Genomic DNA, 17177 nt, shown 5'->3' with positions numbered 1-17177 from the left:
GCCAGCCAGCGCATTCCGTTCACACTAGGTTCTGGACAAGGACGATATATGTCTATACACATCAGTCTCAAGACAATATATACTTCATATTGGAACGATATACCACCCCGAATCACTTTGATTGTCCAACACTGAGACACCCGTATACAAATCTTAATTAATTAGACAGGCTTTTCAAATCATAACGCTTTTATAAAACGCTACTCAGATTCCACCTAATCCCATACGCTACTTCACATCGGTCCATATCTGTATATTTCTTCATATGGCATGCAGTGATACTAACGTTAATGGTAACAAGCGTCTTTTTTCAATTTTGAGTAAATATTTGCCATTACTTTCAGGATCCAAGTGATGTTAATTTTGAAGTTTGTTTGTCTCTGGTTTCCCACAGGAGCTTGGGTTTTGTTCATTTCATCGTCGTATCAACTGATTGTCAATCTGTAACTGCGCATATAGGATAGAGTAAGTCTGAAAGCCAAGTTTTGATTCATTCAACGTACCTCGGAACTGATTATTTAAACTGTGTTCGTGGCTTCAAGCTCAACAAGAGACAAAGATGACATGATTACATGTATTCAATCTGATCGGATAGATCATCAATTTCCGGGAAGGTAGACATAGAACAAACATTTTTACAAAAAAAAAATATTTTAAGCAAGAAGCAGGCACAACACACCATGGTAATACTACCGGGGGTGGGAGTGGGCAAAAATAATGTCAATTGAAAACGAGGCGCGGTAAAACATTGCGGAAGTACATCAATTTTTACAAGCACTAAAAAATACAGAATGCGGGAAAATAGCGAAACGACAATTCTAAAATTATATTTACATGTAAATAACACTTTACTGATAGTCTAATATAAGGAAGAAACAACATTATAACAATAATGGCTTTAATGGATACCACTTCCAGAGTACATCTATTAACTGTACCAGACCTGTATCTATCAATTGAAAATTGAGAATACAACAAAAATGAGTGTTGCAATGTCATGAGATATATAGGTCCAAACCCATGTTGTTGAAAAGGAAGGGAAAAAGGGGGTTAGGATACAGGTTAACGAGGAAGAGGTAAACAAAAGAGGTTCATAGCATTGATACATTTGCTTCTAGCAGTTTCAATATAGCGTTTATAGCAATCACTAGACCATAAACCTAGAAGTTGGATATCGTCATCTGCGACACCACACGAACTAGCCCAAGTAGCAGCCACCCGCCTCAGAGAGTGACCCCCATAGGAAGCAGCGTAGTACCCTAGTTGAGAGAGAACCAAGCGGAAGGCCTTAAGGAAACCAGAGTAGGATAAGCACTTCCCAGAGGATAAGAGGAACAGAGGTTGGGTCAAATCTGGTCGTACTAAAAGCTGCTGAAGTGGGGCACAGGGGCAAAGAGGTTAACCTAGCTGTAAACGGGGAAGAACAATTTCAATAGGAACAGCTCTAAATTGCATGGTCTTTACAACTTTTAAAGACAATAACATACCCCATGGGTGAGGCAACAAATCCAGACACTGAATATGACGGGATGGGTCAAATACACCTTAACTAAGAAATTATTAGGTCTCAAAAAACCAAAGAAACCAACAAGACAGTCTGCCCAAAAACACAGTTGTCTTTACAAGTAAAATCGAAATATCGTGAATCTCTAACAACAAACGGGGAGTTACTGGGGACTTACAGGATTGTGCTGTGCCAATTTCTCTCTCAACACTCGTTAAGACATGTTTTACATGCCAGGTTATAGTAGGATCAGGTAGATTTTCAGACTTGTGCAAGACTGATATAATATTTAAGTAAGATTTTATATTGCTAAATTTGAATTTTTCCACATCAACCAAATAGACGACATACATTTCTACAGTCTCTATATCTGCCGGAACACTTGCTAACTTTGGGGCCTTACAAAAACTCAAAAAAGTCTGTAAATGAATTTTATAAGTCTCTGATGTGGAACTAGCCCATCCCTTTTTTCAGTCTTTTCACACCGTGTTTGAGTCTCTCTGTCTGGAGATCCGCGTAATCCCCTTCTATAACATAGAAAAGAATGGGAAACATGCTTTAACAGCTTATCGGCTGTAAAGTGAATAAGGTTATAACTAGACACAACACTATACAAGCGAGAAAGCTGGCCTTGCTCATGAAGGCGAGAAGCACTATCTGCGATAGTATTAAATCGTCCATTTATTAATTTTGCTTTGATTTTGAAATTATAATATGCAGATATCCAAAATAACAATCTTAAACAAAACATAAGTACACTATCCTTAGAGGACCCTTTGTTAATAATGCTCATGGTGGTCATATTGTCCGTTGACACAATCACAGTTTTATTACACCACCAAGGGGCCCAACGTAAAGCTGATAATACGACAGTCATTGTTTCTTTAATATTAATATGTTCGGAGGACATCACTGGCAGGTCTAATTCCCAATGGACATAAAAGTTATCACCATTAAAGTACCCTGCACATCCTTTATCACACGCTTCGGTCTGTAGGCCTGTTAGAGGTGTTGACTCTATAAAACGGACACAGCCATTAAAAGTTGACATAAACGTTATCCACCAGTTTAAGTCGGAGAAAAACTCATTATTAAGTTTAACTTTTGCATTAGAACTTCTATATTCACTTGGAATCAAATTTAGCATGCGTCTGAGAAAGGTACGGCCTCCCTTTATCACTGAACATGCCAAACTGAGCTTTCCACATAAAGATTCTAGTTGTTTGACACTTCCACGCTTTTTTCCAACAAACTTATATAGTAAGTTTTGAAATTCGGTCATTTTTTCCTGCGGTAAACTCAATGTTAGTTCCGTCGTGTTGATTAAGACTCCAAGGAAGATAAGCTGTTGATTAGGACCCTCGACTTTGTTCCACGATATATTGAAGCCCAATTTTCTCAGAGTCGAGATGAGTAATCGAAGACCTCTACTGCATTGTTCAAATGTGTTTTCGATAATCAGAAAATCGTCTAAATATGCGATAACTGTCACATTAAAATGAACTTTCATGATATGACACACAGACGAACTCAGCTTTTGAATGATTTTAGGGCTTTTGGCATGCCCAAAAGGTAATTTTGTGTCATACATATATGCTAGTGACGTTTCTCCCTTAAACGTCCACTTTAAGCCTGTGAGTGCATAATCTGAAAGATGAATTTTTACTGAGCGGTAAGCACTCTTTAAATCCACTTTTGCTAAGAAATCACCTGGTTTAATGATAGAAATAGCACTTTTTAAATCCATATAAGAACAATCTGTATCCGAGGTTAAAGAATTTAAGCATGCATGTATAGACCGACTAGCATCATGAATTAAGCGAACATCCGCGTTAGCTTTAGGGACAGCTCCAAGCGAACTAATTATTGTCGGGTTTGTATCTGTTATTACGTAATTTTTTAGCGATAACTCTGTGAGTATCTGATCTTCAACTTTTTTCATTATATAAAGCAGCTGAGGCATAATTGGCTCTTACGACTTCTTGGTATGGACCAAATTTTGAAGTAAGCTTAAATCCATCACTTATACCAACTAAAAGTTCCTCCCTATCCTCACAGTCGTTGGGGAGAAGTTCTTCCCACGACCCATGTTTTAAACAGTTTGTACAGTCTACTGTTGAGCTGGTCCGTTTTTTGGGGTCCCTATGACAGTGGGGTAAGATTTGGAAGTGTCTTGGGAGTGGTTAACGGCCGAATGAACACTTGAAAGGCAAATGGCACAATTATGTGCCATTCTACATGTCGGTCGCGTACACATGTTACTGTTGAAGCTACGACAGATTTCTTTCCCGTTAGGCAGGAAGGGACCCGTCATACGTCGATCCGGTGCACTGTAATAAGGGGTTTGAATGCCAGCCTCTTGAAATGCCCTAGACGTGGCATTAGAGGTTTTATGAACTAGGTTGAATTCTCGTAGATCTTGTCTGTATGTCCCTCACTCAGAATGCTCCCTGGCTTGTTGTTCTCGATATTCCTTATCATAAAGGAGCACGGAAAACCAAACATACTTGGACGCGAGCCGGAAAATGTCAGCTGTATACTTTAAGTATGGCGAAGAATTGGGGAGATTGCCTGATTTTGTTAGGGCATTCATGATTTGGATGTTCGCGAACCCCCATTGTTCTAGTGTCACTTTTTCCAAAGTACGAGTTTTACCTATTCTCACCTCCATATTTTTGCCTAGATTCACAGTATCATATTGGGGAAAAGGGTCCTGCCAGATATGGTCTACGATTTTTAAACATTTTCGCTGTTCGTTGTTATTGTTCAAATTGTTAAATATCAACTCACCGTCACTATCAACGGCTCCACTCTCTTGACCTTGACCGTGATCCCTAGAATTGTCTGGTGTCACGTAATCTTTTGCGAGTTCGGTTCGTATTTTTTCCTTTTCTTCATTAATTTTTCTTCGTATCATAATTTTTTTCTCTGTCAATTTTTATCCTTTTCAGTTCGCTTTGCAGTTGTTGTAGTAGCTCTTCGTCGTCATGATCGTCCACGTGGTCGCCATCACTCCCCGGCATGGGTCCATGTTCTGGCATCGTCAAAGATTCATGGAAAACGTCTTCCGTATCACTTTCGCGGGATTCTTCTTCGTTTTGAAGGGCGTCGATAAACCCTTTTAGTCTTGCTCCCGCTCTCGTTCGCTTGGGACGAGCACGCCGTTACCTTCAGCAAAATCATCAGTAAAAATAATCAGCCTTTAGCGTGGCTGTTGAAGCACATGTGAATTGAAAACGAGGTGCGGTAAAACATTGCGGAAGTACATCAATTCTTACAAGCACTAAAAATACAGAATGCGGGAAAACAGCGAAACGACAATTCTAAAATTATATTTACATGTAAACAACACTTTAAACAACACAACAATACCTGATTAAATAATACTCAAACGACATAACCAAAGTCCTCATCGGAGCGAAATACCTCGCCGGTCTTCTGGAGATTCCATAAAAGTTAGATGTATGTTTTCCATTAGCTGTTCTTACACTAACATTAACTGAGATTCTGATACAATATACATGTATACTACTTTTACTGCATGCACTGATACAGACAAAAGGAGACGTATTTTAGCAGGATATATTTTATTGTAACCATTGCAAGCTATCACATATTTCGATGTTACACACATGAATGCTGAACTGTTGAGAAGTCATTAAAACATCTACTACACTAGGATAACATATGTATTGAAATCTGCGCCGAGGTCTTAACCTTTTGACATCGTAGCCTGGGCCAGTTTCACAAACATTCCTGAAATTTAAAGGGACATGAACCTTAGATAATTTGTTCTGTATGCTTAGATATGGTTTTCAGATGTTTATTGAATATTTTATTACAATGATTGGTTATCTAAAACGACAGGAAAACGTGGGGAATACCTACCTCAAAAATGATAACAAGAGATCCCAGAGGGATCTTGGCGCCCACCTAAGAACGATCTTTGTCTGACAAAGGAAAGAGGGATCTTTTCTCTGCTTTTCAAGCTTTTACTACATATTACTACACATGAAATTTGAGAAAGATCCTTTGACTACTTTAACAGATATTTAACAGTAACAAACTTCAATTATCAAAATCCAAGATGGCTACCTGTCGGCCATCTTATTCACTGATCTGTCCTAAAATACAATATGCACAACTAGACCCCTAGAAGAACCTGCACATACAATTTGAGACGGATCCCTTCAGTACATTCTAAGATATATCGGGAAAAAACTTCAATTGTCAAAATCCAAGATGGCGTCCTGTCGACCATCTTGTTGATCCCCAAAATGCAATATGCATAACCAGGGACCTAGAGGAACCTGCACATGAAATTTGAGACAGATCCCTTCAGTACTTTCTAAGAAATAGCGGTAACAAGCTTCAACTATCAAAATCCAAGATGGTGTCCTGTCGGCCATCTTGTGCACCGATCGGTCCAAAAATGCAAAATGCACAACTAGGATCCTAGGGGAACCTGTATATGAAATTTGAGAAAGATCCCTTAAGCACTTTTTGAGAAATAGTGGTAACAAACTTTAACTATCAAAATCCAAGAAGGCCGCCTGTCGGCCATCTTGTTCATCGATCGGTACCAAAATGCAATATGCATAACCAGGGACCTAGAGGAACCTGCACATGAAATTTGAGACAGATCCCTTCAGTACTTTCTAAGAAATAGCGGTAACAAGCTTCAACTATCAAAATCCAAGATGGTGTCCTGTCGGCCATCTTGTGCACCATTCGGTCCGAAAATGCAAAATGCACAACAAGGATCCTAGGGGAACCTGTATATGAAATTTGAGAAAGATCCCTTCAGCACTTTTTGAGAAATAGTGGTAACAAACTTTAACTATCAAAATCCAAGATGGCCGCCTGTCGGCCATCTTGTTGACTGACCGGTCCCAAAATACAACATGCACAACTAGGACCCTAGGGGAACCTATATATGAAATTTGAGAAAGATCCCTTCAGTACTTTTTGAGAAATAGCGGTAACAAACTTTAACTATCAAAATCCAAGATGGCCGCCTGTCGGCCATCTTGTTCATCGATCGGTCCCAAAATGCAATATGCACAACTAGGGTCCTAGGGGAACCTGTATATGAAATTTGAGAAAGATCCCTTCAGTACTTTTTGAGAAATAGCGGTGACAAACTTTAACTATCAAAATCCAAGATGGCCGCCTGTCGGCCATCTTGTTCATCGATCGGTCCCAAAATGCAATATGCATAACTAGGGTCCTAGGGGAACCTGTATATGAAATTTGAGAAAGATCCCTTCAGTACTTTTTGAGAAATAGCGGTGACAAACTTTAACTATCAAAATCCAAGATGGCTGCCTGTCGGCCATCTTGTTCATCGATCGGTCCCAAAATGCAATATGCACAACTAGGGTCCTAGGGGAACCTGTATATGAAATTTGAGAAAGATCCCTTCAGCACTTTTTGAGAAATAGCGGTAACAAACTTTAATTATCAAAATCCAAGATGGCCGCCTGTCGGCCATCTTGTTCATCGAACGGTCCCAAAATGCAATATGCACAACTAGGGTCGTAGAGGAACCTGTGTATGAAATTTGAGAAAGATCCCTTCAGCACTTTTTGAGAAATAGCGGTAACAAACTTTAACTATCAAAATCCAAGATGGCCGCCTGTCGGCCATCTTGTTGACCGATCGGTCCCAAAATGCAATATGCACAACTAGGGTCCTAGGGGAACCGACATATGCAATATGAGAAAGATCCCTTCAGTACTTTCTGAGAAATAGCGGTAACAAGAATTGTTAACGGACGGACGGACGGAAGGACGACAGACCACGGACGAAAGGCGATTTGAATAGCCCACCATCTGATGATGGTGGGCTAAAAATAGACAGTCATATTCTATTTTTGGAACACGAAACGAAAGCTGGCCGAAAGCGAGGTTAGAATAAACAACAAACTTGATGAAATGACAAGGAATATTAGTTTTCCACATTTTAAGATTATTTTCTAATTTAAGATGGTTGACAAATGAAGTTTAAGCCATATTTGTTATAAAAAATTTGTATTTAGCGTAAGAATGATAAGTCAAAAGTCAAACGAGACTTTTCATTCGACAGGGCACCGCGAAGGGAGGTTCCTGACTTATTGCATCATGCAAGTATAAAGTGGGGAGTTGCAACCGTCTCTTGCATTTCAGTGATCCATTTATATTCACCTACTTTTCCAATCGCGCACGTTACTGACTCTTGACGTACACTGTTTTCTATCGGAATTCGTTCGTGTTCGCTTCACCCACATTTTTGACCCATCATTTTGTTTACATATGCAGTACAATGTGGGAGGTCACAAAAGTTCAATACCACTATACTATCGTTACAAAATTCGACCGGGCCGGTTCAAAATACAGAAAGATGGAATTTCCATTATAATTATTTTATTTGACACATTTGCATAATAACTGATATATATTAAATAGTAAGGTATCTGACACATCTTAAATATGTATTTGACTCAAATTTACATGGTTTATTTAGGTTCATGTCCCTTTAAGAATTCCTTTAACTTAAAATTCTCAATGGAAAAGCATTACACATTTTAAGAAAGGCTCCTTAACATTTTTTTCCTTAAATTTGTTAATGCTTTTCTTTTGGGGAATTTAAGTTAAAGAATTCCTTAAAGTTAAACTGGGCCCTGATCTCTTGACATTCTGACTACGTCCATTTTCACAAGTTTATGTAGAATTTCTAATGTTTTATTTAAGGAGATTCACCAGCTGATTTGATACAGTATATTTAGGTGTACGGTACACAGACAATGACAATATGTGGTACAGAACGGACGTCAGTTGTGTTTCAGCCAAAGGATGTGTAGCATGCATGGTCACTGTGGTGAACTGCGATACGTGGGTGAGATGAAGCCAGGGCCGTTGTGTTTTAGGTATGCAACTTACATAGATTCATAGAGATACAGGTATGCACAAGGTAACGGGAATGAATGATGTGGTTTTGGTGTTTTGGCGAGGAAAACCATAACCGAAACGTGGTATAGTGCAGAAAATTGTTATATAAGAAAATAACATTACTAGGAAGAGAGGTAGCGGGAGTGCGGATGTTATAGTAAAGAGTAAAAGTAAAGGGGCATTAGGCAGCAGGGACTAATTACTTCTGGGAATTAACATTAAAGGGATCTGGGAACGAGTATAGGTCGTGTTGACGATGAATTAGCCAAGAAAAAATAAGCATTTAAGTAGTGAGATGTACATGGTGCAATAAAGGGGGATAATGCGTTATAGAAATTAGAGTTTGTGACATACTGTTTGCTATCATTTGTACCACTAGTTTTCTAATACATGTTATAGTTAGAGCGGAAAAATGCAATTTTCAATAACACGAAATACCACACACACAATATTAATATCAATTTGCTAATGATGATCAATAAAGGAACCAGCATATCAATATTTGACATGATTTACAACCTTCACAGGATACACACAACTGTCACCTTACAACACCATAAAAACATCTATATCATATTGATAACTACATCAGATAAATATATTCTCAGTGTTCAATCTACGATTATTTTTCATGGGTCATTTATTGTGAAAACAGTGGGTCCCACAGTGTTAAAGTGACCCATTCCCAGAAATTTAATGGGTCCTTTTAAAATTTTGTGGGTCTAGGACTCGGGATGCGCACGTAGATTTATCACTGTATTCTGTATATGAATCAATATGTCATATAAAGGGAAAGGGAATACAGATGTAACCTACTTGTTTATCAAAAGTTGGTTTTATGTGTAAATTATTTAGGATATACATTGTATATCATTACTGAAACAATAATTCAACACATTATCTCTATAACCCAATATACAGTAAAACATAACAGGCCAGAGTTTTGATTTCTGTATTGTTGGCTTTAAGACACAAAAAAATGGTAAGCTGTGGTTTTAAAGCAAGGGCTTGAGTAAATGCAAGGTTTATTTTCTATGGAAGTAAGTCTATATTCGATTGAAACATATTCAGGCTAGATATTTTAAAGCAAGTGCATTTATCTGCGTTTAAAAGAAGTTTTTTTTTTTAAAGAATAAAAAAGTTAACAAAATACTAGCTACAATATACATAAAATTTTAAAAGTGAATAAAAATTTGGAATGTCTAAATTTGACAAATAAATAACAATGAATAAATTAAATATCATTTGTCTGTGCAGATGTAAACTAACACTTTTGTATAAAGTATAGGTTATGCAATATCGCTAACACAGGACCTTATATGATACACTCAGTTATCAAAAGGCCTGGAATATTTCTATTGTTATATCAATAGACATAGAAACATGTAAACAAACTGAATGGAACATTTGAGAAAGCAGGGCATGGTAAAAAAATATGTGTTTCTTTGTTTGTATACTTAAATGCACCAATTGATTTTATTGTGTTCTTAAAGATGCTCCATCGCTGACAGAGCATAAATGATATTCAACATTTGAACAATAAGAGGTGTTTAATAGTTTATATATATATGTCTAATTAACACAAAAAATAATATAAAATAATTTATTTTGTTTTTGGTGCTCGCGCAATCAGTACTTCATTCCATAGAGAATATAGTGCCACGGAATTTTTTCGGGATGCAATTAATTTTTTTTTTTTAATATTTTCAACTCAAAATAAAATTAGAAGCTCAAACTTTTCAATGGTGGTAATGGTGTTAAATAAGTAACTTTTGTAAATGAAGAAAAATACCCAATTGTCTGCTCCTGTTTCTGATAGTGAAAAATTACCATTCGTCAGCGGTGGAGTATCTTAAGCTAAATATGAAAATTAAAACATCTACTATACTGTGATGATGGTTCAATAAAGCTTGTTTTTTCACCAAAAAAGGATGAATATAGGATTTTTTTTATTGATCTCCAAAAGCATGAAAAAACACTCTAAAGAGGTGGGTTTCAATTTCAGTTTTGTTGGATTTGTTGCTGAATTGAGTTTATCAGTGAGCTTTTGTCAGCTGTCAGTGTACTACAATATATTACTATCTACCATGAACCATAATAAATTATGCCTATCTGTCAAATATTTCCTTAGCATGTAATATTATGACTTATAGTCTGCATTAGAAAATAAGGTAAAACAAAATGACAATGTTGACCAATCTGAAGCCAGCTTCTACATATAACACCACAAAACAAATGAGTAGATAAAGACAAACTTATAATATCACATGATGCAAAATAAATCTACTACAAAACTAAAGGCACAAATGTAAAAACACAAAACAAACTAAAACTCAATGATATGTTAACATATCTAAACAATGAAACAATATTATAACTTTAAAATCAGATCTATTAAATAAATGGCGTAGTGGAAAGGAACAAGGTTTGGTGAAGACGTTAGGTAAAAATCTATAAAGATTAATAAAAGACCATAATGCATCATAATGTGTAAAAGCATTCACATACTTCATCATCTAACATGTCATAAGGTTTTAATATCAAGTAATATGTGTCTCCTAATAATCTACATCTCCTTAGAGACTGAGCAAATTAACTTTGGTACTGATCTTCACACAAGTTATTATGTAATCATATTCAACAGTAAGAATTACTATAAGCTTAGGAGGCATCATTAGCTTATGAACAGATCTGTTCTGTAAAGATTATATACAATATTGAGTGTAAAATATCCATAGGAACACATGCAGTACAGCACCCGTTATAATGAGTGTGACAGGCTATATCTTACTTACAACTGCATAAAGAAATTACACTGTGTAAGATGGTGATAGACTACTATATTTACAATACAAATTACGTTAATCTACAAACAGAAAATACACTCAAAGCAGACAACCATCCAAACATACCCAGGCTAGACAAATTTTTACATCCTCAATTGGTTGTATTGACTATGTTTGGGGCTATACGGGAGGGATGATTTGTATACCATAGGTATATAGCTAGGTATACTTTAACTTGACTGGACAACAAAGGACTAGCCACTCCCCAACCCCCCTCACAACCACACACTGACAATAATATTTATCACAGTCATACTACAACACTTAACTTGTTAACTTTTGATATCAAACATCATTGATTAGAATCAGTTATGACTTTTTAATGTTAAAATTTTTGATTATCTACTCAAACTATTGAAAGTAGTTGACTACATCAGCTAGTTCTTAAATACAATTTCACAGATTCTTACAAATTAGATATTTATCTGTTTTATTAACCTCCATAACAATAGCTTCCATATCCAGACATCGCGAAAGTTGAAACAAGAGCTGTTGGAGAACAACAAAGCTTGCCTATTCAGAAGAAGTTGATGTTCAAGTATTTACTATTTAAACATGGAAATATGACAAATTAACAGACTCAAAAACCCCCTAAAGGGCCCCAAATTGGTTGTATTATCACGTTCAGCATCCATACACATTAGGAAAATAAAATCATTAACATTTATGATGACTTAAGCTTAAACAATTGACAAAACAGAAACTTGCTCAAAAACTGAAATGGGACGCCAACGCTGACGCCGAGGTGACAACATTAGCTCCCCCTATTCTTCGAATAGGCAAGCTAAAAAATGGCCGGACATTCGGACTGGCAAGGACTGTGAGTAAGCTGGACCGAACAAGATTTTGTCGGACCTAACATTAATGTGAACATTTGAAGTAAACATAACTTCCTGTTAAATAATAAAAAAAAATAATAGATGCAACTCCTGAGCCAGGTACTAAATGGTATATTCTGGTGCTGCTGGTTGCCAACATGTTTCGGCCTTAAAGGCAGGCTGTCATAACTTCCTGTTGTTAGTATCCAGGCAGCTGTTTTCATGATTATCTTATGCAGTTTACGTTTTTGGCATTTACAGCACCTGTGAAATAAGACTTCAGAAATGCCATATTTAACGACTCCCGGTACTCAATAATTGCCGTTCCGAATTTTAAAATAGGCGGTCTGAGTCAAATTTTGCTGGACATGTCCGTCCGACCGGCAAATTTCTCAATGTCTGCATATCATAAGTCTCTTCTTTAAAATTCCACTAACCTACGCAAATATTGCCAAAAATATTTGATCAAATAAGCAGTTTTCTTTGGCGTCATTATATGGTTACTTTTGCAATTTGTTAACTATACATTATTATAAATTAATGAAATAATGAATGTGCAACCTGAAGAAAGTCCGGAGTAAGACCAGAATTGGCTTACTCCAGACTTATTAAGATGCAGTAAATACACTAATATTTGGAATACTTGTAGCTATACAGTAAGCCACAGGAAAGGCTGTGAAGCAACATAAACCAGTAATAGTACATTGTACTGTACAAAGTATGTATTTATACTTTACCACAGACATTTAGTAAACATATAAACCAATAGGTTGACAAAACTATTGAATTTAAAACATGTTTAACATACAAATTAAAATGAACTAGAAAGTAGAAATCATTACCTAGAGGATGTTAAGGGAAAAAGCACATCAACAATATATAACTGATTCAACAAAGACATGCTAGGCATGCATAGTCAACAAACACAATGGTTAATACACAATCTGATAAAACTTAACAAGATTGCACAGTATACACCCACTAACACTCTATCTATGGTCATTTTATGTCCCTGCGTAACAAGATGTCCAACAGACCTGTATAGCTCATTGAGTTATTATCCTCATCTGGACAATTTTCAGTTGTATCTACCATTTGATAACTACACATGTTTATAGATTTGGCTCCGTTTTAAGAATCATGTTCCAGATCTGCAGAAAGGGAGATAACTACTTATTAATATCAAATGTTCAATACAGAATTTGATCCAACCATAATCAAGTTGTTAATACAGGTGAATAGACCCTATCAGAAAACTGTAGGTACCTTTTTAGTATATAAAAGACTTATTGTGTACAGTAAATAGAGCTTTAAATGCACATATTTTTTTTTCTCACACTACACCAATTAATTATTTGGGCAAAAATGTGAGCAACAAATGAAAGATGCTTATCATTAAACAGACAAACACCGCCAAAATTCATTTTTTGATTATCAACCCTTCGGTATTACAGAAATCTGTATAATATAAAGCTAATTAGTTTATCTACATCAGGCTTGAACCTGTGAGGCTAAAGCAAAACTCCTTATACTTACAACTATTTTGTGAAGAATATGTATACTTTTGGCAGTTATGTAGCTTTTACAAAAATGAAAATAAAAATCTGACACTGAAAATAATATTTAGACTGATTGTGCCTACACTCGCTGCTCCGTAGCGCTGATTATGCTGATAGGCTGTTGTTCGCTCTGTTGTATGGAGTCTTGCAGCGCTGGTTGTTGTTCTGATTCTAACGACTGGTCTCCCCCTCCACCCGTCATCTCTGTGTCACCATCCATTGGTTCATACTCAGAAGGCTGGTTCAAGTCCAGATAGCGTATTCCTCTGTTGGTAAAACAATAAACTTCATTAGATTCTGGGGTATATAGAATTTGCATTACGAACTATTCTCGACATATGATGGGATACAATTCAACATCAGTATACCATTCTTAATGAATAATCTTTTTTAACTGCACTTTTGTATCATTGAATTTATATGTAACTTGTATTCTATTTCATGAGTCTTTTTGACTCCTCCCATTTTTCACCATAGATGCAAGTAGCTGCAGAAAGCAGTGGACATTTGTAACAAGTTTATAAACATTTATAGATAGTTGTTAGGAACATAACCACTTACATGGTAAATGCCACAGGCAGAATGAGGAACAGGACTGAAATGACGAACACAAATCCAGCAAAGTAGTGCAGAGTTCCGGCATACATAGCCTGGAACATCAGGGGAGCCAGAAAGTAGGATATGCTCTCTCCACAGTGCATCAATGCAAACAAGGAACCTATGGAGAAAAAGACACAAATCACTATTGAAATCTCTGCTTTCAATGAAATTTCAATCCAATTTTATAGGATATTTGAAATTGTCCCTGTAAACTTAATAATAAACAACATGTATACAACAAATGAAAGTTAATATCTGAAACATAATTTATTTGAACTTCTATAGTACTAGTATACGTAGAAGCATACAAAATTACAATATTTTTACTACAGACTTAATTCTTTAAGGATAAAGTTCTACAAAATTCTGTACCTTGATCCGGAGTATCAATTCCATTAGCAACTATGGATCGCAACATAGGGAAGGGAAGTAACTCCAATACCAACAGTAGGATAGCTGCAAAATTAGAGCATACACATTTTGTTTCCACCACATGACAACAAAAGAGCAATCAAATTAAAAGAATGCTTTTCTGACAAAAATTAACTATAGCAAAACATGAAATAAAGGTTTACTATTTGCATAAGTGATTTTAGTAAATACATTGTACAATTAATATGACTCCAAAGATTATAAACTATAGTTATATAGCCTGTATTACATTCACTTACAAAAGTAAAGGACCGTCTCATTTTTAACGACAGCAACCCAAAGAGTTCCAATGGCTTTGGAGAAGAGACCAGCGAATGTAATACTGGTATCCGAGAGTATTAGCTTCAGGACAGGAGGGGTGGAAACAGTTCCAATAGCGGCAACGGCCATGATGACGGACAAGAACATGCCGATCCTGGCAGTTGGCCAACCATATGGTGGTCCACGTAGGTACAGAACTAGAGTATTTATCTGTCCAATGTGGACAATTGCGTAGGTCTGGAAAGCAAGAATTGCAAGCCAAACTTTCACCATCTTACGATTGGTACATCGGAAAAACTTCCCCATTGGCTTGAAGGTATCAATGCAGCAATTTTCACTTGTATAGTTCCGAGTGTTTTGAATGTTTTCTGGAATCTTCACTTCCTTAACAAGAAAGAATGAGATCAGAAACGCTATTGCACTGCAAATCACTGTGAACCAAAATGGCTGAAGAAATCCCCAATCTTTCACCCAGAATCCAGCCATAATGTTTGCAATTGCATAAGCCGCACCATTCAGAAATTCCTGCAGCGCTAAACGCCAAGCCCTTTTTTCTGGCTCAACAGAATTTATTGCAAAGAAGGTACCACCAGCATAAAATGCAGTCATACTTCCACTAAGACCCCGCAAAGCTGAGGCCATGAAAAGACCATCAATGGTCCAACTGGTGTAAAGGATCAGTATGTAGATCAGTGAGTATAACAGACTACCAAACGCCGGTACCCATAGTAACATTTTTCTCTTGCCTGATCTATCACTGAGTGCCCCTAATATGATCACAGTTACCACGGATGGGAGGCCTTCTGCCATTTGTAACCCCAACACTGCCAAAATACTCTCTTTGTGAGCCTCGTAATATGGCCCAGGCTTGTTTTCGTCTTCAGGTGGGAAGTATATTTCTTCGTGGTCAACTACTGTGTTGTTTAGGCCATGTTGTTTATATATTTCAGATTGAACATATTCTTGGAATAATGGTAAAGTCATGTGTCGTGAGAGAAAAAAAGTGAAATATGCAACTTCGACGAGGTATGGTTGTATGGTGTCAATGACATCCATTACCCAGTCGTTCAGCCTCTGTATGCGACTCATTGTGATGATAGGTAGACTTCTTACTGATTCATTAAATCGATGAAGACATCAAACCCTTCTGCTATCATTCCTCCTGTCATGTTTTCCAGATAACTTCCGGCACCACTGCGCCCCCAATCGCGTGACCAAAGGGGGGTTACTCCAAAATTTCATATAGTATAGTACTGAGTCGACAATTCATGTTTAGACAAGAAAGAACTTCAGAATAATAAGCTTACAATTGACGGATTATCAGTAATCCCCACAAGTTATATATATTAATACGAATTTTTGGTCAAATTAAATCAAATTAAATCGATAATATATGTCCTTTAGTGGCGTAGGAAGATGAAACGTAATGGGGGGTGGGGTGGGGGGAGGGGGGAAGGTCCTCAATATTTCGTAACCCCCCCCCCCCCCCCCCCCTCTACCACTACCATCCCCCGCACCCACAGGAGATACTTGATATACTTTTTACATATATCATTACATATAATCCTTGTTCACATCTATAGACAGTGGCGTCGCTAACAGGAAATTAATGAATACGCAAATAAGCATGAGAGATTGGGGGGGGGGGGGGGGGTCCGAGGTATCAACTGGAAAAATGTTACGATTTAGAATTACTAAGGAGAGTTTTACGATGTATTTTGTTTATTTCGGCGTAAGATTTTGGTGTTTCTCCCCCGGGAAAAAATAGATTTAGAATGGCTGAGATGACTTTTAAGATTCATTTTTTTTAAATTGCGAGCGCCGAAGGCGCGAGATTTTGGTGTTTGGGGGGTTCGGGGGTCTTCTCCGGAAACAAATTTTGCGATTTAGAATGGCTGAGATGAGTTTTACAATGTATTTGATGAAGGCGTGAGATTTTGTTGTTTTGCGGAACCTGGGTTCTCCCCCTGGAAAAAAAAAAACGATTTAGAATGGCTGAGATGAGTTTTACGATGTATTTTGATGAATTTGCGTGTTGTTTTACGGGTCCAGGGGTCTCCCCCCCCCCCCCGAGAAAAGATATTACGATTTCGAATGGCAGAAATGAGTTTTGTAATCAATGTGTTTTGATGATTTTAAAGCGTTCTTAACATGTATATGTATACTGTATATTTCATGGACAACACGAACAAATGTTTAGTCAAGTTAATAGATTGTATAAAAAATGA

At 37.0% G+C, this 17177-nt stretch overlaps 1 protein-coding gene across 1 annotated transcript; it reads right to left on the bottom strand.

Annotated features, from left to right (window-relative positions):
• Window positions 1–5074: 5074 nt before the first annotated feature.
• On the bottom strand, window positions 5075–16160 carry LOC138319239 (lysosomal proton-coupled steroid conjugate and bile acid symporter SLC46A3-like). Its single transcript, XM_069262242.1, has 4 exons — window positions 14928–16160; window positions 14629–14712; window positions 14218–14374; window positions 5075–13922 (listed from the first exon to the last, which is right to left on the bottom strand). The coding sequence occupies exons 1-4, from the start codon at window positions 16036–16038 to the stop codon at window positions 13736–13738; spliced, it is 1539 nt and encodes a 512-aa protein (XP_069118343.1). The 5' UTR covers window positions 16039–16160; the 3' UTR covers window positions 5075–13735.
• Window positions 16161–17177: the final 1017 nt, after the last annotated feature.

This window comes from Argopecten irradians, chromosome 3 (genome assembly GCF_041381155.1).
Source record: "Argopecten irradians isolate NY chromosome 3, Ai_NY, whole genome shotgun sequence".
Classification (NCBI taxonomy): Eukaryota; Metazoa; Mollusca; class Bivalvia; order Pectinida; family Pectinidae; genus Argopecten; species Argopecten irradians.
The sequence above is the reverse complement of the archived record's forward strand: the minus strand, read 5'-3'. Positions and strand labels throughout refer to the sequence as shown.